General features: G+C 46.5%; 1 protein-coding gene across 1 annotated transcript in view; it reads left to right on the top strand.

Moving 5' to 3' along the window:
- Positions 1-25738, top strand: part of GRID2IP (Grid2 interacting protein) — a 321403-nt gene that overhangs the window by 64588 nt on the left and 231077 nt on the right. The window contains exon 3 of the mRNA XM_086942375.1: positions 3374-3528. Coding sequence (XP_086798501.1) covers positions 3374-3528 — 155 coding nt within the window. The remainder of the gene's footprint in view (positions 1-3373; positions 3529-25738) is intronic.

Raw genomic sequence — 25738 nt, 5'->3', positions numbered from 1 at the left:
ACAATGGTCCAAAATATTCTCGAAATTGAGGCAGAAAGAAAAGTTTTAACTATTTGCTGAACTTCAGCAGATACCATTTACTCTACAAATTGGCTAGCAGATTGGTCCGTAGTGTGGGGACTTAAGTAACAAGGGAAACAAGGACTGGGCGAGAAGGGAGGGGGGAATGCCAGGAGGGAAAGTGTTCACTTTTGCGGCCGCTTTGATGTTCTCAGTGGCCGTGCGTCTCCCTGAGAACATCAAAGCGGCTGCGAAAGTGCTCCCAAAGGCTGCAGGCGGACAAATGGTGCGCACGCCCGGCACACATGCCCTGTACCCGATCCGCCTGCAGACTTTGGGAGCACTTTTGAAAGCCCCCTTACTTAATATCTTGCCAAAGCATCGCTAACGCGATGGCTTAGGAGAGACCTTAAAACGAGGGGTCACTTTCTCACCCAACAGAAGTACAATGAGAATCAGATAGTCTCATTCTTACGGCAGTGACGCACACACAGCTCATTCTAAATCAATGTTTAAGCCCCACTGCTCAGTGCAGTAACGGCTGGTTAAGGCCCTGAGGGATAGAATGTTGTAAAAGAAAGAGTGATACACAGAAAGTCAAGCATTGGACTGTTGAAGCAGAAATCTGTACCAGCCATTATTGGACCTCTGCAGCTACATTATCTTCAGTGGAACTCTCAACTTTCGAGTGCTCTGGTCTAGCATTATAGCCAGTCACGGCTGGCAGCACTCGAGAGTGGTGGGGCAGTGAAATGGGTGGTGGGTTGGGGACGCATTAAATTAAAAAAATAATGAAAACGTTCTTACCTTCACGAACGTCCTCCGCTCTCCTGTCCAGTTTTCATCTTCTTGTCTCTGCCTCCAGCGCGGGACCCTCAACAATTCCCTTAATCAATCCTGGTGCTGCTCTCATGTTGTTAATCAGCATGAGAGCAGCGCCAGGATTGGAGGGAGCGGCCACTCTAAGTGCTTCCAAAGGCACTGGAGGCCTGAGCTTGGATTAGAGGTTTGAAAGTGCGCATGTCTGGCTGGCCTTCGCAAGACAGCCGGCAAAGGGACATGCGCACTTTAAACTGCCCTGACAGCCCACCCTCCTCCCTGCTGCTGTCACTCAGAAGGCCCTGCCCCATCCTGATGCTCGGTTCGGGACGGGTGGATGAAAAATGGTAATAAATTAACTTTATTACCATTTTATTTTTCATCTCTGGGGCTTATTTTGGTTGGGGGAGTGACGCTCCTCTGCTCAAATGGAGAAGTCACCCCTGATTATAAGTAGCCCGAGGGCTGTACTGGTTTTTAAAGGTCCTGAACCGGTTATAATGAGGGAGAAGGTGTTAATCAGCGGGCATGGCCCAGGGCAGGTATAGCGGTACGATAGAATGTCAACCAGTGAGGGCTCACTGTTTTAAATTAAAAAGAGGGAAACAGAAAAACAAGCACTGGAATGTTAGAGCAGAAGGCCTATACCAGCCATTATTGGCCCACTCCCACTTCATTATCTTCAGTGGCGCTCCAAACAATGTTTTAAAATTAAATTGAGTGGTATACCATTCTTGTAAGTGGAAGGACAGCTTGAAGTTGGTGCCATATAAACTGGTGGTAACCCACTGCGTTTAACATCTCTCCGTTCGCGCCTGCTCTTTTACTCTGTCGAGCTATCGAACTATTAATCGACTAATTGATACATCTATCTGTATATCTATGAGGCCAGCCAGAAAAGGCTGCCTGCAAACAAATGTCTGGATCACCTATAACAAAACAGTTCACACATGGGGGTGATGGTTGATGAATATCGACCTTGGGTGCTTCTAGGCCAATTGGACTCTAACTTCCCAGTCTTCAAAACATCCAGACTTTTACTTACGTGAACTGCTCCAAAGTATATGAAGGGCAACATGCAGTGCTATATAAAATTATTAAATAAATAAATCTCTCTTCTCTACTCTGTCATTCTCCCGAGAGCAAGGTCTGAATTAGACCCCCTGCTCATCCTAGCGCCGCGGGAACCTTCCAGGCGCAGGCGCTGAGACTAAATGAATCACCAATCCGTTCCCTTGCAGTGTGGGCCGCTGCACTTCACCAGCTACCTGCAGCTCAAGAACTAGGTTAGGATCCCTCTTGACAGCTCATTTAAAAATAAACTCAATCTGGGGCAGGTATCAGGAGGGAAATGTGTCTCTGTGTCTGCACTCAAACTCCCCCTCTCCCTGTGTTCCAGATTTCAATGCTGGCTCCTGGGGCCTGGCTCACTGAGGAAGGGTGTATTTCCTTTGGGAACCGGGCACACGTGTATTCGGGCAAATGGTCTGAAATGCACAAGGTGCCTTCGTAGGCGAGCATCAGGGGATGCCAATACGAACAGCACCTTTGTTGCCACACCCTGAAGTTGTAGAGACCACCTACAAGGTTAAAGGATGAGACTCCACGTGTTACCCTATGATAATAAGCAATTGGTCTGGGGCCAAAACTTTATTTTACATTTTATTCAACCCTAAGGTATTAGTACACTTTACACAGACTGATATTCACATACAGAAGAACATGTGGTAAGAACTACTTCAAGAAACATTCTATTTGTAAGATGTCAGAACAATTTGATTAGGGATAAGGGGTGATAAGGGAGATTTTGGAACATAAAATAAGATCCTAGTGTAATTTATGTTCAATCGCAGCGGCTGAATTTTTATTTTAGATGTTTTTTTTTGAGAAGACAGTAGATTTGGCTTGGTTCTTGTGTCCATTGAGAGAGCGTTCCAGATGCATAATGCTGCTCCAGAGCAGGCCTGGATTTGTGCAAGAGGGATCTTAAACTTTGGGATGCCCACCAGAGCTCACATCACCCACCAAGCTGCATACATCCATCCGCCACTGACACAGGTACATAGGCGAACAAGAACAATATGTGGCAGGAAACATGAGCTATGGACTGAGTGATTTTTCTATCAGCATCTGCGGCTGGTGCAGAACAGCCTGACCTGCCACTGACTCTACTCTGGTCTGGTCCTCCAGGTGTTGGTTTTAGAATCTCCTGACCTCCCTATGGGTCAGTCATTCTTTGTAAAAGCAGCTGGTCGAAGGCCAGTGCACCTCTCATTGCACAACCAAGCGCCTCAATTGGGTACCCTTCGGACCACATTGCTTTGTACCACATGGGAGTCACTGGAGCTGATTAGTGTATTTAATATATTGTCCCTGCTACTTCTTTGTTCTGTATATCATGTAATACAAGCTAATTATGGCCCCCTGGGCAGCCACCCCTTCAACCACTGTTGCTCTACTCATGTGGAATGGGTGCTCAGTTTCTGGAAGCACTAGGAGGGCCTATGTATGGTACAAAGACTTATAACAGAACACATTCTCACTCCTTCTTCAGGTGGATGAGGTCCTCGGGGACCAGCCGGAAGTCAAGGAGAAGGTCTTCACTGTCCTGAAACAGTACGCAGCGGAGAGACGGGTGGAATACCTTGCGTACGCGCTGCCCATGATCCTCTGCCAGGAATCCCAGCAGTCGCTGATCGATGACATCAGGTAGGCGGAGACCAGCAGAATGAGCGCGCACTGGCGCAAATCAGGTCAAGGGTTTTTTGTTCGAACAATACTTCCCAAAACTAGAGATTATGATATTGCGATGAAGTATGAAAAAATATCATGTTCAAAGAAAGGGTGTTGCATGTATTTAATGAAATTATGACCATCAAAAGGAGAACATGTGCATGGAGATGGCGTCTATCAGATTTAGTGAAATAGATTATTTTTTTTAGGGCTGGAGAAGGTATAAGGATGGCAAAACGTGCATTAATATAGCCTTATAGCCTACCATAGAGGGCTATACCGGCTATTAAAGGCCCTCTCCAGCGTTAAAGGCCCCGAGCCGAAGGGGAGGGCCTTTATCAAGGGAGAGGGACTTTAATAGCAGTATAGCCCATCTACGAAGGGCTATAAGGCTATTAGAACATTCTGTCACTAGAGGACAGAATGTTCTAACAATAAAAACAAACCCTTTTGGAAGCGTGAGAGGATTGCTGCTTTAAAAAAAATCTCTGTTGGGAGTATATGCGGCGGAGAAGACGGTGGTCCCCCAGCCAACCACTTGCGCTCCCCAGGGTCACCTGACGTGATTTCCAAAGGGTCCAACGAGGACAGCTTTGCATTTGCGAATCTGTTACAAAGCTCTATGAAGAGTGGGTGACTTTACAATGGTTGCAAACCATTGATAAATTGCATTCTGCATTGTAATTAGGATGGGATGCCCTTTAATGCCCCTTTATTACGAGTTAGAATGGGACGATAAATCCCTGTGCAAGTGACAAATGGCTTTTTACATGCAAAGTTGGATTAGAACATAGCAAGAAAACATTTTTTGGTTGCAAACCCTGTGATTTAAAGTGTTAGTCAAATTGTTTTGAAGTATTTTGGTGAGTTCGAGAAAGCTTCAGTCGGTTTTCAGGCGAGATCATTGTATTGTATTGTTCTGTATTATTTTGCAGCATTTGTGTAGTGCACATTCCCCTGAAACAGTCCTGAAGCTCTTCCAGGTGGTTTAGTAAGAGACTCCTCCATTTATTGTGCATGCTTGGGAGAGTGTGGGGTTATGCAGTGGTCACTTACGTGTGCATGGGGGTTGAAGGGATTCTGCAATCGTACTGTGGTGCACATATTGTAGCACCCAATCATGGAGTGGAGGGGAGCAGTGTAAGACGGATAGCAGTACACTTGTGTAGAGCCGCCATCTTTGAGTGGGAGCCTACCCTGTTAGCGGTGCATGGCCGGGAGATTGTGGGTTTGTACTGTATCCTGTGGGACAATTGTTGGTTTGGTGCATGAGGTAGGTAGGGGTGATCCAATCAAGATGCTACAAACGTGTGGCTGCGTTCACTCAAGCATCGACACGGAGAGATGTGAGCGTGTTAGAATCTGGTTTAAATGTACGAACCAAGGCTAGATCGCTGCCAGGAAACAATGTCAGTGTTGAGAACTTCAACGAAACAGATTGCAGAGGCTCAAATGGAGCTTCCTTAAGCATGAGAGGAACATTGCAGCAATGGGCAGGAATGTCCTCAAGAGGTCTTCTTGAATAAAAACTCCTAAGCAGAAAAGCTAAAAGAGTCTCACAATTTGAAATGAGGGATCCTCTGCTGGCTGCCCATTGACTATGTAAAGTAGATACTGTAAGCCCTGAAACAAAACCATCCTTCAGAAATTCCAGGATCTTACCTCCTTCACAGGAAGACCGATACAAAATGTTTCCAATCAGCTTGGGCTGGCCTACATATCATTCGTCCTACCTCGTCATGTCCGGTGCTGGATCTATGCTGTTTGTAACATTGCATGGTTCCCCTCTGTGTCCCATTCTTCTGTAATGTTCCTTATTTCGTTACTCCCTCCTGAGCTGCAGGGGCTGATGGGGGAGGCCTTACCTCTGGGAATCTGATAATGCCTTATCCACCCAGTCCAGTCCACAATCTCTTCCTTTGCTTTTTCATACCTTCTGGTGGCCCTCATAGGGTCTCCTCTGCCAGGGTCCAATCCTGAGTATCTGTTTTTTTAGTTCTGTCACTTTGCTTTCTAGTACATATAGTCCTGCATTTATAATGTAAAGAAGTTAAGGCACTTAAACACAGAAGTGGCTGACCAACTAGCACCTGAAATTGGCCAGCACATCTCCACGGATGGTTATCTGGTGTGACATTGCTTATATTAATATATAATGTGTATGATGTGATAACTTCATCATTCCCCACATGAGACCTTGATTTGATGCAGTAGCTATTCTGGAATCGATTCATCAAAATGTTTGTGGAAGCAGAAGTGACCATAATGCCCTCTTTGTCCATATGATGGCATCACTGGGAGTGGCATCATGAGAACCTTTGGCCTATGATCATCACCGGATGTGATGCCAAAGAACAAGTGATATCATGGAAGCGCTTATGTATGTGGTATCTTTGTAGCACAAACCTTGCAGAAGCGCCACAGAGGGCTGCAGAGGGTCAAAAACAAAGAGAGAAGAACTTTGAGGGGTTAAATGGGTTCTTCGAGTAGAAGTGGACTCTTACTGCATTCTATTCCGTGATCCTCGAAACAGCATCCGCGAGGTGAGGGGTTCCGCAATATACATGCATGTCTGTTGGCAAGAACTAGGGAGACACATTGAGCGAGTTGTTGGGATTTCTGCTTGTGTTGTGGGCATTCGTTTTCTGTGCATGTGACCCTGCTCAATATGTCATTGTAATTCCATTTATATAGCGCTTACTACCCCAGGCATAGCATTGAAGCACTGTACACCGAGCAGCACGCTGCTCCGCAACCCAAGGTTAGTGGTTAGTCCAGTACTATTGCTATTGTCGGCTACTGGGATTAGTCCTGTGCACTCAAGCAAACCATTTCATTCATTCACTTCAGTTTCTTTATGGTGGATTAAATGAATCGGAGTTAGTCGGGATTATTAGTGTGGGAGGAGGGTATGTGAGCTCATGTACATGGTTGGTGGGACTGACCTAGTGGATATTAGGCAGTGCTAGGTTGCAGGGGTGTGACTTTCAGAGGAAGGAGGAGAGGTTGTGATCTTGTACATAGGTTGTGAGCAATTTGCAGAAATACAATAATAGAGATTAACCCCTCCCATGCTTGTGACGGAACCTTTCCGTCACGAGCCTCGGGTGGGCTGTGGTGGTGACGGAACATTTCCGTCACGGCCCGCTCGCCGCGCCTGCGCGGCACGAATTCCACGCCTGCGCTGACGTTCTAAAGAGCGGGCGGGGCCGTGACGGAACCGTTCCGTCACAAGCACAGCTCACCCGCGGGCCGTGACGGAGCGGTTCCGTCACGAGCACGGGAGCGCCGGGCGGCCCCGCCGCAGCCAAGGGGTTAAGGCAAACATATGTGTGACAGAGTAGGTTGTGCTCACGGAGAGAGCAACCATGTGTGATTGTGCTGCAATATTGCTTACAAAGTGGAAACAACTGGGGTAGGAGGGTACTTTGTTTTGAAACCTGTCCCTGCATTGCTAATCAGTCCACTTAAAGTCACATACGTTGATGTTAAAATGAGGATTTTAAAAATCATGTACAAATGTCCAACTTCTGGTCAGACATTCAGTATATTGCACATCAATTAGGGCTCATGTCTCCAGGTTTTTGATGCACCAAACTGGAAAGCGAATCGCAACTGCAGTATTATCAAACCAAAACTGGCTGTTGATAAATCCCCAAGATGTGCAAGAATCCCCACGTTTAAACAAAAACATAAAAGATAGATTTCGGCTCTGTGCCGCGTGTAAACAACTTTTGTCGGTCTTTTTCAAAATGAGAGAGACAAATTATCCCCTTTTCAATGGGATGTTTATCTGAAAGTTTTTTTTTTTAATTTGTGAATACCTTGCTTGATAAACACCAAGGGAATGCATGAAGACAGCTCCCCAGGAGTGACAGCTACAGTGCCAGCGGTACCACAGGGCAAGCAGGCCTCGCTGATAGTCAGGACCTTAATCAGGACCTAAGGTGACCCAACTTCTATACTCTTAGAGGACAGGCCTTCATTCTTAGGGATGAATGACAGCGTCTGGGGCTTCAAGAAGCATAATGGTCAACATCCCTTAGTGCCTCCATCAGCATTTGTACAGTACATGAATTGTGTTTTTGAGCAAAGCATTGGGCCTTGGCACTTATTCTTTGACAAGTTAAGCAGTAGGTAGGAGTCAACCCAAGTGCTGTACCCACCCCCAGGATTGGTGGCCCCACATAGTGACCATAAATATTGCCCGCTTACTGTTCCAAATGGTTCCATCCGGCATTGGTTGCACTGTGGTGGAAACCAGATCTATACCACCAGAAGTGTCTGCGGTCCCCAGGACCAGATGAAGACTCCAACCTCCAGCAGCTCAGGATAGGTCAGGTGCTCAGCATGGCTCCCCCAAAGTCTTTCCATGACCCTGTGCATCCTTCACATACAAGGGTCCTCAGTGCCTAATACCTCTGGGGATGCTGGAAAGGACTAGTATCATATCAGCCACTGACCAATTATTCTCACTAAACTCTAACTCATTTAAAGCTGAACAGTTCCTCCCCACTCCAATGAGAAACATTCTGTTGAAAGGACCCTCATATACCAATGGGATCCCTTACCTATGAATGAACAAACCACATCAATGTACAGCTTTACACCCTGATATCAGGTCTACAAAATAATCAATACAAAACTCAAAAGAACAGTATTTTACATTTGGCATATAGCTGTTCCGCTCACTGCTTAGTTGACATCAACCCCGTGGAATGCATAATGCACTAATTGCAGCAATGTATGTTTTGTGCAACGTTTGTTATTCATTGTGAAAAAATGAGAAATAAAGGTTAAAAAAAACTCAATAATAGTTGAAAGTGATCCCTACCCAACTCCCAGTTTCTCCTTTTAACATATGTTCCCTCAGACTATCCATGGTCTTGGCCCCTTCATTTTAAAATAGTAATATTTTGTTCGTTTTTTTGTAGTCTTCCATTTTAATGTAAGGCAATAGATTTTTAGAGTTGCAAGAAGCCAATTGTAGACTGATCTTCTATTTTAAATTAATAGATGGGTGCTCCTGTCCATAAAGAGCACTGCCAAATGAGTTAGTCTTTGGATATTACATTTTTCTTTGTTTAGCTTTTTCCCTACTTTATTTCGTCTGCAGTTGCATCTCACTGTGTGAGTGTGCACTGGCTACAAAATAATTTTTGGGAGTGAAATATAAGAAAATTATAAAATACATTGAAAATATATTTGTTTCTAAAAAATGTTACATTGTACAGCTTGTATATGACTGCATTCAAGATAATTAAAACAACTTTCAAAAGAAGAAAAAAAAAAAAGAAACCTCTTCAGCTGTGTAACCATCACAGCTCAGGATGTCTCTTGGCTTTCAAATTCCTTGCTCCCACCAGCATTTAACACTAGAGGAATACTCATTACATGCACCAAACATGAGACATGACAAAGAAACTCCAGTAGCCACACAACCCAATAACACAACATTTCCATCAACATCATGCAGCAAATTTAAAAGAAGACACCAGGCAAAACATACCCCCGCCACACTCACACACATATCTAAGAGAGCACAGGTATGCCAGGCAGCCTGAAGGTGCTTGCTTTAGCACTAATCACTAAGGCAACATCGACCAGGACCAATACAATAGAAGACACTGAATACAACATCACTCACATGTGAGACATACCACACAGTCAGTAAAAAACACACACACACACACACACACACACACACACGCACACACACACACACACACACACACACACACACACACACACACACACACACACACACACACACACACACACACACACACACACACACACACACACACACACACACACACACACACACACACACACACACACACACACACACACACACACACACACACACACACACACACACACACACACACACACACACTCTCTAAGAGCAGTTCAATTACCACCCACCCTAAGAGAGCCTTAAGATAAAGCTTCCCTTCTAGTATAAAATCATTCAACCGAGCTAAATGAACAAGACACTGACACCCAACCACCCTACATGACAACTCAAGATCCTCCTGTAATTAAACATGATACTCAAGCTTCACGTCGCACTATGGACTCCCACAGCCTTAGAGATGGTTAATACCTATACTGACAGCACACAGTGCTTTAAGGGCGCACTAGAGGCAGATGTGTGTTATACAAATGCTCATGAATATAATACACTGACAACCTGGCCTGGCCCATTCCAGCGCCCCTGTTACTAGGGGAAGCTACCAGTATTCGCACCGCTCTAGACTTCGTGTGGCACTTCCATCGAATGGACCCAAAAAGAGCCAACCAGAGCAAGCCTGAAGGCCTCTCTTACCCCCTGAATATCACATATACCCATTAGGCCTGTCAAAACATGCCGTCTACCACTGCCTCTGTAGAGAAGGACAAGTGCAAAAATTGAACTTTCCCTCTTAAAAAGGCTTTAAAAGTACTCTGTATTCATTTGTTGCTGTCTTGACCTCGTCTTTGTTCCATTTTCAAGCTCAATAACCAGCTTACATATGACCCTACATTGTGGTCATTGAAGGGAAAACCGCTGTCCATGTCAGACGAAACCAATTCCCTATTGGGGCCACCATTCGTTTGGGTCTGCGGAAAGGGTCTGGCATGTACAAAGGTCTGCATTGATTCCAAGGGCATGGGTACCGGCTCTGCCATCGATGACCTATTCCTCCAGCCAGTGCTTGCAATGGAAGAGTAGAAGTGGCAGTGCTCACTACCCCGGAGTAACTCTTTGCTACTGAGACGCAGCTCAGTGATACCGTATGAGTGTCTTGGCTCTGGCCATGAAGCGCCACTGGTCCTCTTAGATCTCTCTGCTGCTTTTGACATGCTCTCCCAGGGGGCCTGTCCTGGACTGGCTTCCTTCCTTCCTTTCTGTCCAGACGCCGGCTGTCATCCTTCCTCCTTTTCAATCAGATTATAAACTCATTACTGGTTGGATTCCTCACTGTTCTTCTCTTAGCCTGGCGCTATTTAAAGGGACCATCCAGAGACGAGAAAAAAACACAGCTCTTTTTACCACGGCCTCCATCGCGAACAATCCACAAAAGGCATTCTAGAATGTTGCTTTGTTTGATAACGTGTGCTGAGGAGTTCACATACGTTACATACGTGCCAACATTTTACAAGTCAAAAGTGGGAGATTTTGAAAAACAAATCTGGAGAATGGATTTCTCCATTGAAATAAATTGCATCAGAAGCAATTTCAGGCAAGAGACAGGTAAAATAAAGTCATTTTTGGCTTAAAAAATCGTGAGGCTCCCGCCTAAATTAGGTCTGTTGACATGCATGTGTGTTGGGACTTCATTCATTGGACCACTCCGTTAGTCTTTTTCACTCCTTTAATTTCACTTTTTTTTGTCTTACACTGACAAAACTCATATCATCTTGGTGCTCAAAAGGGACATTGTGTTCCTTCTATCTCATTTCAAAACCAGTAGTTTAACCATTGCTTGTTGGATGAATGTTGACTTTCTGCCCCTCAATTCCACCAAGACAGAGGTTTTCAAGCTTGGCCATCTATCCACCAGGAACGTAACTGGTGGTTTGATAAGCTTCGATCTTCTTCCTCTCCGGTTACTGCTGCGCATATTGTAAAATTCTATCATTTCTTCCTGTTCCTTTTTTGCAGAAGAGTACACATTTCAGTTTGTTGTTGGGGTGTAGTTCGATTTGGAAATTGTTTTCTGGATTCTAGATGCATATGTTGTGGTCATTCTATTTTCTTAGGGTGCTGGAAGGGATGAATCCTGTAGGTAGGGTCGACCATCAGATTGTTTCCTCTCTGGGGAAAGTGGTGTGGTGGTTCTGGCCAAGGCCACTGCCTTTCTGGCCCCAAAGGCCCAAAGAGTGCCCAAAGGGTCAAACATTAGTTACCACAGAGAGTCACTGTTTGCTTCGGCGTCCCCGTGCTCTGGACGCCCTGAATCTTCCAGCCTAGAGGGATGGAATTCATATGACCAGATCCCAGCCAATCACAACGAAGCACTCGACTGGAAAGAGTCCTCCTGGAAGAGAGTTTAAAAGCCTCCTCTCTGCAGTCCTTCATATAGAGTCAGGCGACAGTGTGAATATGTTCCTGGTACTCTGTCTGAGGGCATCAGCAAACTGGATATGACACCGGCTATGCTCAGCAGACTCCTGTCACATGGGGACTACCAGTAGCCAAAGATTCCATCAAAACAGAACCGTTTGCCCATCTCCTTTAACCCGTTGCATGCTCGTGACGGCCGTTAGCCGACGCGAGCACTACCTTCTGGGTGCTACGCAGGTCCAACTGCCGTCGCAGCTCTGAACACTGCGTTGAATGCCTGCACCGCAGCGGAATGTCCGCCGCGGTAAACGGGTTAAGCATCACATGTTGTTTTGCCTCTTCTTCAGTGTGTAGGTAAAACGTTGTTGTTACTACACACGATTGTAAAACATTGGCTTTGGACCGCATCATCCTCCTTTCATGTGGACACAAAACTTACGTCATCGGTTTGGCTACCTCTCTAGCCCTGCTAATGCCCGGTGCCCCCTTCAAATAGCGTAAGGGGTGCCATTAGTCGTTCCACTGGCAGGAGCCAGACTCATGAGTCCGTCGTTGATGTTTGAGGAAGGACGGGACGTCATCAGGAGGGGCCTACTGCATGGTAGCATTTAAGGCCTCGGAAGGCGGTATTGGCCTCTTTTTCTCCCCATCCTTCACCACCAGCACACCGGAGAACGAAACACCCACCCACCCACTTATCCCCTGCAGAAAGGTAGCATTTTGATCAGCAGAAAAAGGGGGCTACCCCAAATATTTGGATTAAGTTACTGGACTGACCCCTTGGAGTGGTGTTGATTCGTATGGGCACTGGGCTGGCAGGAGGGGAGGGGGGCTGACCTGCTGGTAGTCCTGGACCTTTCTGCCCTAATACCTGATGCCTGGAATTGAACACTGTGGGGACTTCACCTGGTGACAGATCATTATGCGGTGCCCGGGCGTATGTGCGGGTACGGAACTGAGGATATTGCCCGAAACCCTCTGTGAGATGCAGGGGAAGTTGTCACTATGTATGCTTGACAGTGGTCTCTCTGGTGCTCTTGGTGGAGGGCATGGGTGATGTATATGGAAAGGGGCCTTCAGGCACAATCCATACAGGAAATGTATCGCTGCAATGTAAAGTGCGGACAGTCGTTGCTTTGCTTGAGCAATCTGTGAGCTGTTTGGTGATATGTTGCCCCGTATTATCATGAGCAATGCCTAATTCCTTATGATTCTATTTCTCACTGATACTGTGTGAATACAAGCCTACACCTTGGCTGAACCACTAGAATTGAAGTTGTCTCTCTCCTTGGGAAGTTCTCAGTAGGAAGGGCAGCGACTTCCGCGTTGTGAGCGCACTATTCTTTCAGGCTTATTCAGACACTTCTTTTAGCTGTCAGGTGAATGGGTTCCATTTTCCTATTGGGCTTTCACGCGCCACTTAGTAAAACCTTACCTCTCAAACATTAACAAAGACGCTACGTAAATCAGCGGCCGCCCTGCCTCCACTCTCACAACCGGGCTCATAACCTTTTTCAAAATAAAAAGGGATTATATTCTATTTATTGCCAAATCTACTCATCAAAAGCTTACCATTTTTGGTGAACTTTTTGCTTACTTAGGCTGTCCCCCACTCTTACAGACTTCTTATTCACTTAAACAGGAAATGACGTAAGTGGAGAAAGGTATGTGTAAGACGTTTCAGCGCACCGTGCCAAAAAAAGCAGATTGTTTAGCCCTACACCGTTTCCTGTAGCCAAAGTTTGCACGTTCCTGTTCTAGCCTATTAGCCTGTCATCTCTCAAGTGAAAATGTTGTGAAGCCCAGTGCTGGCGCGTAGACCCGGTAACCACGAGTGGTAAGAGGTTGGGTATCGACCCATGAGCCCTTTTCGCCTCTACACCAAGATGTTAGTAGGTTACCCCTAAATGCCATGGGTAGCATAGGTAACATCATACGCCCTTTGACCCCTGTGACATCACCGAGCTGTCTTCTCAGTGCACCTTTAGTACCTCGAAGCCTTCTATTTGCTGCTTAGAGGTTAATGGAAAGGTAAGGAGTGAACACTAAAGAAAGTAAACAGGGAGATAAGGTTCTGTCGACTGTCTTCAAAGGACATGAGAACAGGGACGCAATGACAGTGCCAGGGACGCCAAAAGAGAAGCCAGGTGTTGTGTTCCCTGTTCTGGCACGCCTGTGACGCCACGAGCGTGCAACGTTGAGTCATGTGACTCCCTATAATAAAGAGAGGCCCCGCACGCACGTACGCCAGTTGGGCGCGTAGAAGGAGAGCCAAGATTTTTTTCCCAGTGTCTGCCTCTGTTATTTCTAGGGCCACGTGTTAGGCCTAGCTACTCCCAGATGCCCCTGAGCGTAGGGCCCGAGTACTGAACCCCCAGGGCAGCCATCACCCCCACAACACCAGGAATGGCAAGTGCTTCCCATTGGACACCTGATCAGCATCCTTGTTGGTGTCAAGATGTCAGCCCCTGCAGCTGACACCCTCAGCCTCCATGATGTGTGTCCCCGCACTCCCTGTACAGCTCACCGCGCCTGGCGCCGAGGTGTCATGGCCGGCTGCCTGAAGCGTCTCCGCGGGGCTCTGTGCCCTGCTTCATCAGAATCACTGGACCGGTTTCCTGAATTAGGAAGTGTGCGGGGGAGTGCAAGACCTGCCTCCCCGCTCCTGTTCCAACACTCATTTCTCAGGGGCTGGTTCGAAATGCTTTTCTTCCTGGAATTCTGAAAGTACGCGAAACCAAACTCACAATAATTCACAGAAAAATGTCAGTGAATCGGAACCCTCCCTTTGACAATCCCAGTCCCATATTTCATTTCCCCAGGGATTTGTAATTGCTTGTTGAGAATGAAGACCTGCTCCGCTTCGGTTTGGGGATAATCCGGGCAGCGTGCTGCCCGCTGCTGCGGGATTAGGGCTCGGGAGGGGTCGCTGATGGGGATGGGAGAGCCCATCTGGCTCCTGTGCTGAGCCGCTTTGCTGCTCTCTCCAGTTACAGGCAGTGGGGGAGGGGCCGAAGGGTCACTATGACAACAGGTCTTGATTCAGAGGCTCACCCCCTTCCACATGCCCCCGAGGCAGGGGTGTTTCTTAAAACGTATTCTTGTCCACAGCATCCGTTCTACTGTCCCAAAGTGGCCCTGGTTGTCTGTCAGTCTGCTCTGCTCTGACAGTGAACTCAGCCCCCCTCCCAAAAGGATGCAATGAACCAATACTTCAGCCAAGTTGATATAAATCGCTCCTAATCTTGAAAAGGAAGCAATGTTTTCCAACTTTTAAAGGTAAATACAGTCCACCATTTTTCCAAGTGGGGGTGGTTGAAAGAGTTACATAGTACATGCGGAAGAACTGGAGCGAACCTCCGTATAGTTAGGGTGACACAGGGACATTTTGGCTGCATTTTCCTAGAAGTGACCTTTTCAAATAGGACATATTGCCATTGGTTTCTTGATGGCATTATTTTTTGTACTATTTTTATTCTGGAATTGCAAGGAAATCCATCTTCTGCTTATTTTCCCATTTTATTTTACTTCCCTCCATATCCGTCTCCACCTTTGTGACAAATGAATGCACCACACTTAGCACATGACTGCACACGACCAGCTACAGGGTTTGCATCCTTCACCCATCTCTCCACAAAGGGGTTTCGATCATGGCCAGTCCCGTTAACGTACAGTTGGTCCACCAGTCGGCCTATGAATACGCAAGGCTTTTGTCAGGCACTGGTCTTGCGTCTTCATCAGTCTTATTCGGCACATGTGGTTGATGGCATCAAACAAAATTGACAGTATGGTCCTAAAAGAACACAGCTTTTTTGCTGAATGCCATCTCCTTGAGTCATCTCCTGTGGCACAGCTGGTTGGTACTTACCTGTGCAAGACTGCCGTGGTCCGTACAGGTTAGAGCAGTGGGGCTGCGTGGGGGGTATTTCGAGGTACGAAGCAGAGGGTAAAGTAATTATTTATTTAATTTTCCCTCTGCATCGTCCCTCAAAATCCCCCCCCCCCCCCTCCCCATGCGGCCTCACCTCTGTTACCTGCACGGACCGCGGCTGGTACAAGACAAATTCACGTCCAGTGTGCGAAGGGCATCTGGGTCTTACAATTCGTTCTCAACATCATCATAGTATGTACTTGGTGCTTTCACTTGGTTGTCGAGATCCAGGAAGTGTCAGTCAATCAACTCGGATTTGTAGAGTGCGGCTAATCACCCACGAGGTTATCTAGGCGCTAAGCTTTAGCTGCTAAGGTGGGATGTATACGTAAATAACGGGAAACAACACTTACAACGCAACTTTTACAACGCACTACCTTTACAACGAAACTTTTACAACGCAACATCCATTACAGCGCATGCCATTACAACGCATACCTACACTATCCAACACTTACCCTACTGTTGCACCCCCTGGAGTTAGAATAGTAATTTTTACCCCTACACTATCCAACACTTACCCTACTGTTGCACCCCCTGCAGTTAAAATAGTAATTTTTACCCCTACACTATCCAACACTTACCCTACTGTTGCACCCCCTGGAGTTAGAATAGTAATTTTTACCCATACACTATCCAATACTTACCCTACTGTTGCACCCCCCTGGAGTTAGAATAGTAATTTTTACCCCTATACTATCCAATACTTACCATACATGCAATGTAATGGTATGCGTTGTAATGGTATGCGTTGTAAATGTAGTATGCGTTGTAGTGGATTGCGTTGTAAAGGTAGTTTCAAAGAATTCGTAGTAATGGCATGCGTTGTAATGGAATGCGTTGTAATGGATGTTGCGGTGTAAAAAATGCGTTGTAAAGGTATGCGTTGTAAAAGTATGCGTTGTAACGACATACATCCGTAAATAACAGGCGCTGCTCATATGAACTCACACTCATCTGACTTAGGGGTATATTTACAATAAATCTGCTGCCGCAAACACAGTGAGGTATATTAACCCCTTAAGTGCTGCTGACGGCCAACGGTCGTCAGCACCGCTACCTCCCCAGTGCTGCGCACGACCATTGGACGTCCATTCAGCACTGGTTCCAATGGACAGCGCAGCACTGGGGAGGGATGTTTACACGCAGCTAAGGTGTTAATTTCCAGCTGCATACAATATCAAAGCAGTCTGATGAAGCCAGGACAATGTATAGTTACATCTCAATCACTCAAGGAAAGCAAATCACACATATCTTCATAGTTATGGTAACATCGGCTCACGCTTGTACGATTATGACGTACCTTAGTGGAAATATATCCTCTCACTAGGGCTGTGGCACCTCCACCATTACCTGTGGTAATGCAGAAGTGTCTTACACGTGCCCCGGGACGGCAGACAGTAGTAAGGCATCATTGAAACCTTGTGTGTTAGGGATCATTGCTCCAAAATCAGGTAGGTTCCAATCTGCTGTTGGGTTACACTTTCAGTCCAATGTTGGAAAACTAGTCCATGCCTAAAAGATGGAGGAATCTCAGATAAAGCCCACCCCCAAGCCTGGAGTGCTGGGGCTCCATCTGTCCTAACACATCCCATGGAGCTGGTAACCCACACTGTGGTCCAGATCCTTCAGCTACTCTCCGTTTCCTTCGTCCGATAATTGTAAAGATGGGTTTGGAAGAAGGTGGCCCCAGGGAATCTGCCTGCAGGCATTGCTCCAGATCATTTGGCACTTGGTTCCCATGGGATCTGTACCACTCTTCCAAGATCAATGCCCTTGTGAAGGCAAACCTTTTGCTACTTACCTCTAATGCCAAGTTAGCAGCATGCTGAAGGAAAGGCCCATCTCACCTGTACGTTCTTCGCTATCCGCAGACTTCTCTACTCTGTCCTCAGGAATCTTTCTGTGTGTCCATATTAATATAATAATTGCCTCTAGGTTTGCACCCAATCATGATATTTCGTTGCATAAGTCTCTTGAACACCATCAGAGTTGTAAGAGGGATGCTGCCAACTTTGCAGCCATGGTAACCTATGCTATCTCTAGATTGCGAGCCTACCTCCTTACACCGAATATGCTGCCTTCAGCCCGCCAAACCAAAAGGTTCTATGTGTTCGTCCAGCCACTGTCAGCCACCACTACCACGTCCCATCTGCTGGTCAGCCTGACACGGAAATAGCAGTCTGTAGCTATGCATCCTACCCCTGTAAGGCAATTTACTATAGCCAGCGTAAGGCCCTACATTACACTTGCAAGATGACAATGGTGGGCCTGTAACTAAGACAGGCAATCACCTTTTGGTATAAGATGTAAGAGTGTGCCAGGAGGGTTTCTAGTGCAAGCTGTGGTAACTGAAAGCAGAGAGGAGAAGGGCATCCCGAAGAGCATGATACAGGTTGCGTCTTCATGGGTTGCCCCAAAGTGCAGCTAAAGCCCAAAGTGCTTCAGACCAGGGAGAAGATGGAACATCTGCTGCAAAGTGGCTGATGCTCAGCTCTTCCAGCCTCCCAGTTACTCTACTTCATTCAGAAGCTGAGTCTGCCAAGGCTGGGACTCGGACAGCACCAACATTAGAAAACATGCGCTGGTGGCTCTTCGCTACAGGCCACCAGCTCTGTAGGACTGGAAGACCTCATCTACAGGTTGGGCCTTCTGGTTGTTTTCTTATAAGTGACTGCCACGGCATAGATCACATTCAGAAAAGGGAAAAATGCAGAAATATCACTCACGCGGGGAGGGAATTTCTTTTTTGTTGTGAGAAACTGAACTCTGATTTGAAGGTTTGTCTCTGTCATTTCATTTTGGCCAAAAGTGCTCCCACCGTACTGACAGTAGTAGTGTTGGTGAGTATTGCCCACCATAGCGTTGAGGAATTTGAAATCTGGGGGCAGATTTACAATAACTGGCGCATCCCTGCATATCAGCAGGGATGCACTAGTTATTTTGCCTGTCGTTAGAAACCCCTTGCGCAGCCATGGAGGCACCGCATTTACAATGCGGCACACCGTGGTGCAAGGAAAGACAGATGCGTGATGCATCTGTCAGCGTACAGGTGATGCAGGGCTGGAGTTGTGTCGCAAGCGCGACACAACTCCAGCACTGCGCCCTATACTTGCTGTGCTGCGTCACCATACGCCTGCTAAAAGCAGGCGTAAGGTTTTGACTCAGCAGGGACGTAAAAGTGACTCCGTGAAATCTTGTAGATTTCACTGCGTCACTTTTACGGGATTCCTTGCGACGAAAAGCCCACCATGCATATATTATACCTGATGCAGGTATAATGTAGCGCAGGGCTTTACAACGTGACGCATTTCACTAGATGCGTCACATTGTAAATATGTTGCATAGTGGCGCTTTGTTTACACTGCATCTGCATCACAAAAGTGACGCACCTGTGGCATAAAAGTGATGCAAGGGGCTTGTAAATCTGCCCTCTGGTGTGCTAACTAGCCGAGACATGGCCTTCATTGCAGCAAAGGATATGCAGCTGGTCCACCGGAGTCATTATGACCACCAAGGGGGGTTAGGGGGGAGGAGGGGGTAGGGGGAAGAGGCAGAGAGAGTGAGAGAAAGACGAAGTGAAAAAGAGAACTAGGTGATATCATATGCCCTGAAATAGTGGTGGTAATTATTGTCCTACTATAGACATCCACAACATGATGGTGGCAACCCCTGATTTAATACTGCCACTTGCCCACTTGTGAGGACTATTAGTATGTTATAAAGCAAAACCAAAGGGATGATGTACGGAGTGTTGAACATAGCAAGCACTCACCCCCAGTCAACTGATCTGGGTTTAATCCATCATCATTCTTTAGCCCACTCCGCCACCCCAGTTCTGACATGGCCATATGCAAATCAGTCTGACCATGTGCCTTATGGGAATAGTCCAGCCCGAACTGCCAAGCCACGTCTTCCCTGGACGGAAACAAGCATCCTGGGACCGGTTTCTGGCTAATCAGCCGTCATCAGCCAGGCTTGCTTGAATCCAGTGGCAAATTGAGCAAGGGACCCACGTCTGGGCATACCCTGCCAACTTACGGCGAACAAAGCAAAACCAAAGGGGATGATGGACGGAGTGTTGAACATTGCAAGCACTCACCCCCAGTCAACTGGTATGTTATAGGCATTTATGGCATGATGATGCCCATTCCAGGTATATGCTGGTCCTGGTATAATGGTTTTAATTCTTAGTATGTTGTGGACATCCATGGCATGATGATGTTAACCTCTGGTGTAATGGTGGCACTGGTCAGTAGGTAGCAGTTCTTGTCAGAATGTGGGCGTTAACAGGATGAGAGTATCAGTTCTCTAGTATTAGGTTGTTCCTTGCATAATGGCGGTAATTCTTGGTATATTGTGGGCTACAATTGCATGATGGTTCCCAAATCTTGCATAATAATGCCACTGCCATGGTGGTCATAATTCTTGAATATAATGGCCACCGCAGGCATGATGGAGATACGGGGGCATACAAGAATGCATTTATCCATGTACGACAGCAAGACATGCCACTATTTGTTCAGAGAGAGGGGGGGGGGAGATTTGGGGGGGGGGGTGAGGTTTGACGAGAGCAGCACGGTCGTCCTTGTTTGGTTGATGGATGTCTTGAATCCCTCACTCAGGATTAGGCTCAATGTTTATGGTGCATCATCTTTCTGGGCTATTGATGTTTGTGCTTTCAAAGGGAAAGGATGTTCCCTAATGTCTGGTGGCCACAGATGCTTCTTACAGCCTCTGCCAGTAAGGCTCATTACTGTCTTAGACAGGTAATGCTACTGGTGATCATTACTGTCTGGGCCATGTCCTAAGCAGCTAAGAAGAATAAAAGGCTGTGGCCCATACAATGTGGGCTGAATCATATAAAGCATCAGGCGGGAAACTCCCCATTTTTTTAAACCCCAAATGCCTTTATTGTAGGTGTCTCCAGCCTAAAATCTCCTCTACTTCAATGTAAGTCAACGGGAATAATAATTTCCCCTGATCTTTGTTTTTAGAATCTCTCTATCACCACGTTCAAAATGTTGGCCTCTATATGTGACCTGACATGGGACATGGAATAACCTCAGAGTATCTCATGTCAGGTGTGAGTAGTAAATTTAATCTTGTTTATGGTAATTTCAGTTTTTAGTATTCACAGTATAAGTACAAAGCTTCACGTACACAAGTTCAAACACTAAAACAAGTCTAGTTGTATTATGTAGGAAAGAGCAGGGGTAAAGCTAAAGGGGTTACGTGACCCGGACAGGACCCACAGTACTTTAAATAGGAAAAAATAAGTGCAGGAATCATTAAAATGAGTTAGAGGTGTGGCAAAGGGGCGGGGCTAGGGGTGGGGCTAAGGGCAGGATACGATGATACATAATGTAAATGTAAATGTAAATGTACATGTATTTATATAGCGCAAATCGCCCACATCGCAGGCATCTATGCGCTTGCTTAGGGAACCCGTCCTGGTATTCCCCTGTGAGATACCCCGGCAGGGTATCCACAAGGTGAAAGCCAGGCATCCCGCCGCGAGGGGCCGTTGTGGAGATTAAGCAAGCTATTGCCCAGAGTCGCAGAGTGTGAACCCGTGAGTCGAGTAGGCACCGGAGTGAGAATTATCGAGTCCGTGGAATTATTGAGCCCAACCCCCGTCGGGGCGGGGAATTGAACCCTGGTCCAGGGCCGATCTCAGCTTCCGGGTCTGCCGCCTCTAACCCCTAAGCCACACTTCTCCACACAATAATGACCTCCATACCAGTTCCAGCACATATCAAAACACATAAGGAATGCGTTTATGTTAAAAAAATATCTCTTTATTTCATTGGTAGACTAGTGTTGATTATGGCATCTGTTGGGACGTTCATTTATCTTATATAAATAACCTTATAGGATGTTCTGCGGATTCGATCGTTTGAGAGCTGTTCTTCACACGTTACTGTTTCCACCTGCGTTTGGGCCCTTATGGTGTTACTACTTGAATAAACATAATTTATACACTTTACATCTTCGTTTCCTACTTCAACAGAGGGGCACACAAAGGAAAGCAGCCCTTGTGCGGAACAAAAAGATGAAAAAAACATCTTTGGGAAGGTAGTGGATTGTGTGGCGCTGCCGCTGCCGCTCACTTTAGCACGGCCAGTGCACTTCCCTAAATGGGACAGGATTAATGACTGGCAGCCCCAGCCCATTTCACATGCCTAATGGAGGAAGGGGGTGGGGGGGCCTTAACACTTTAAGGCTAATACCCGTTGCACACCTGATCGACAGTGCAGTGTCTGTGTAGACCCAGAGGTGTAACACAGGTCCCCGCATCCCCCGCAGTGCGGGGGGGGCCCAGGGGCTGCAGGGGGCCCCATCAGCACTGTACTCACGCCAGAGAGCTCCCAATTAAATCCAGAGCGAGCCCCTCTGTGTACCTTGCAGGGGGGCCCCTACGACTTTCGTTACGCCACTGTCTAGACCCTGTCCTGTTGATCACAGCATGAAGCAGGGCAAGCCCTCTCAGACCCCTGCAGTCTGGGGCCATTCAAGTGAGCACTGCTGGAATCTCCAGCAGCGACTCTGCAAAAGGATTTTGACGCGCTCTGTTGATTGCAAGCTCCTCGTACGGTGTCTGCATTGAGCTGGAGGAGTCACCGAACCTGAGCCTGCTGTGCTCTCAAAGAGGGTACCGGGACTCTTCCCTCAACTAAGAAAAGTGCTGGTACTGACGCCCAGAAAGTTCGGAAGTGCTGGTACTTGGTACCGGTGAATTCCGGCCCATTTAAAGCACTGCAGGACCCTTTATTCAGTGTTCCAGAGGTAGGACAGGGCCCTTTATTCAGTATTCCTGAGGTAGGACTGCCGATAAGGTCGCAACACCCCTAATGCCACCAGATAAATGTAGGAGTAGTAATATAGAGACACAGGCAGTGCCTGGGTTTTTTGTGTTCTTTTTGGGGGTAAAAAAGAGTTCTCTGTATCCTTGATTGGTTTTTATATTGAGAGCATCAGGATTTGGAGCCTGATGTGAAAGGCAATGCAGCCGACAAGTATTTCGCCACTTTTCTGCTTCAATATACGCCAATGGTGAAAATACATTCCTCGTTTTTTTTCTTTTTTATACACAATCTCCCACTTTTCACTTCTAAAATGTTGGCATGTATAATGCTTGCCCTCCACACGGAAAATATTCTTTAGCTCTGGCGCCACATGTACTGGCAGCCTTGACCTTCCAGGTGGAGGACGCATAGACCTCCAGACCGCAGAGCAGCACGCGGCGCGTCTCCGCTTCCTGCTTCCGGTCCTCTTCCTGCTGCCGCCGGTCTGGTCTCGTGGAGAGAGATGAGAGCAGCCGTGAAGTAATGCTGTGCGCAGAGCTTGGTCTGTCTCAGTGGTGCAGCTTCCAGTCACCTGTTTGTTATTTTATATTTATTTTGGCAGTGCAGTTGCCAGCTCATGCAGTACTGCACAGCAATGGATGTGGCGTAAAGGCCAGAGCCGCCGACTTTGGAGCTGGGAAACCTTGGTGTCGGCTCAACATCCTGTGATTCTGGGCAAATCCCTTTATCTCCTGGCGCCTAAAAAAAAACAAGCATTTGCAATGCAAAAGGTCTCGCATTTACGCTAGTTTGAGCTATTGGCATTGTAAATGACAATGTATTTTATTTATGTTTTGGTTTTAAAACCTAAATAAAAGGGATTTTCATTTACAATGCTAATAGCTTAAACTCTCGCAAATGCGAGACCTGTTACATGGCAAATGCTTGTTATATCTGGATGAATTTAAAACTTGACGTGCATTTTTGTATTTATTCTATTGAGATTATTTATGAAACACAAACCTAGCCCAGAAAGGCTGGTGAGCACTGCACCGCGTAAGAGAATACATAGCAAATATGAGATGATACCAAGACGTGTAGGTACATTTACAATGAGAATTGAGGATTCTAATATAGAAAAACATGGCATCGCCAGGAAGTGAGGTGGAGAAGAAAGGGAGAGTCATACTTGGTAGGAAGATTGTGAAGAGGTGGATTTTAGATCTTTCCTGAACTGCGCCGAGTGGACAGGGCACCTGTGGCGTCCCGGCAGTCTTCAAAAATTCACATAATGTTTAGTGATTGTAATGTGTAACAAGCGCCTGGGGTCCAGGTCCAATGCGTAGCGCACAGAAAATGAGAGCAGAACAAGCTAGCAGCACGCCCTCCTACGTCACAGGAAAAAAAGATGGCGTCAGCCTGTCCATATGGGCCGTCCTAAAATTGGACAGTGCGGTAACAAAAAAGCCCGATTTCCAATCACGCGCCAGCGTTTAACACAAATGATGACGCAAGCCAATGGAAAAGAGGGGCGGGGCTTTAAGTCCCCTTCTGAAATTTTATCGATTACTATAGCTCTCGCAGAGCGAGCAGCGCGCTGCAACGCTAGGGGAGACCTAATGAATGTGTCATTGTGTAAGGTAACTTGTGCTCATGTGAAGCGGTCCAATACCTTCGGGTCGAGTATACAAAAAACTGCAAATATCAAAGGGTAACCGGAGTATCATTTTCATTCAGCACTCCCTGTGGGTTGAATCATATGAAGCATCTGGTAGGGGGACCAGCTGTCCGTAATTTTCACGGACAGTCCGTAAATTAGCCCTTAAGTCTGTTGTCCGTGATGAATGTCGTCACTGACAGCATTTGTTGGTAATTTCAGCCTCTCAGCTAAAGTACAAAAGTTTATTTACACAATTTAGATTCCTCAGCTTCCAGGCAAGGGAGTCTCCTGTACTGCATTCTGGAGGGAGGGGCAGACAGGTGAAAACAAATAAGCCCAGGGTGTCTGCTTGCCCAAATAAATGCAAATGTGTGAAAGGCTGCTTGGTAGGGGTTAATTGCTCAATCCTTGGATCTTCCTGATGACAAGATATTGCAAAGTACAGTTAGTAGACAGAGTTCATGAACTTGAAAATCTATACAAGACCAAGAGACTAGGGCAGAGCAAGCTGTGAAAGCAGAGTTCAAGCGACAGAGAGAAGCATACAGAAAACTTGAGCAATAAAAAGGTGCTAAAACCAGCTGATGTGTGATTTATTTTCAAGCCGTGGGATAGCCATCTAGGAGTTTAAAATAGTATGTAAAAGTGTGCAATAGCACCGTAAACTATAGGATGACTCAGTGAGTGAAATTGCTGTTGCTGACTTCCGTATCTCTTACAGCACACAGGTCCAGATCCTGTCAGGGCTCGCTTAGCTATTCATCCTTCCAAGTCTGATAAACTGTTTACAACTCAGTTCGGCAAAAAATAAACCGTATAAATAGGTAGTTATTCTTGTTCTCTCTTCCTGTCTTTATCCACACCCCTTTGATAAAGAAACTCATGGTTTGAGGCTAATGCCTCTTTCAGCCCATGAAAAGACCGGTACAACTTCATGGCATTTGCATATATGGGACATAAGGTGCTTGGTTTAAAAAAAGAGTATTGTATCAGCAACTTGCCTGTCCTCCTCTGATGTGTGTGTAAAAAGTACCTTTTGCCCTGAATTTTTGTCCTGAATTTTGACCTTCTGTCCTAAAAGTTTGTCTTGAATTTTGACCCTTTGTCCTGAATTTTTACCCTCACCCTCCTGAATTTGCACCCATGCCAGTTGGTCACCCTAGCCTCTGGGCAGGCAGAAGGCGCCACGTGGCATCTCTCAACCTGTTGGCTGCTGAATGATGGTAAAGTCTTGTGTTTGAGAGTCTGATCCCAATAAAGTGAACAAAGGCGCAAGAGTTTAGGAGGGTTATGCAGGTTTGCAAAGAGGGCAGCTATAGTGACGTACAACACCATGTCGCTTTTAGATGATGAAAGACGGTCACACCCTCCAAATGAAGGTGGGTATGCATTTGGGAACAGCAAAGAGCGAGATTTGGGAAAATATTAGGTGAATATAATTTCCCTAATAACTTGCACTTCAATGGAGGACGTTTTAAGCAAGATAAAACAGAAATATCATTATTTTTTGCTTTTAGAATAAGTCTCCTTCTCCTGTCTGAATCATAAATGTTGGCGGTGGCGTGTGTTCCTGAGTGACTTGCATGTGGAAGAGAACTTGAAAGAGGGTTGGGAGTGAGGACTCAGACAAGCAGTGTGCCTCAAGCTGCCTGACACTGTGTGCCACAAACTTCTCCACACCATCACCCGGTGCCCTGAGCTGCCTCACAAAAAATGTTGATATTGCTTTATTGTCCTTTCTTCCATCCTTTTGT

This window comes from Lissotriton vulgaris, chromosome 10, assembly GCF_964263255.1.
Source record: "Lissotriton vulgaris chromosome 10, aLisVul1.2, whole genome shotgun sequence".
Classification (NCBI taxonomy): Eukaryota; Metazoa; Chordata; class Amphibia; order Caudata; family Salamandridae; genus Lissotriton; species Lissotriton vulgaris.
This window is presented reverse-complemented; position numbering and strand designations above follow the sequence as displayed.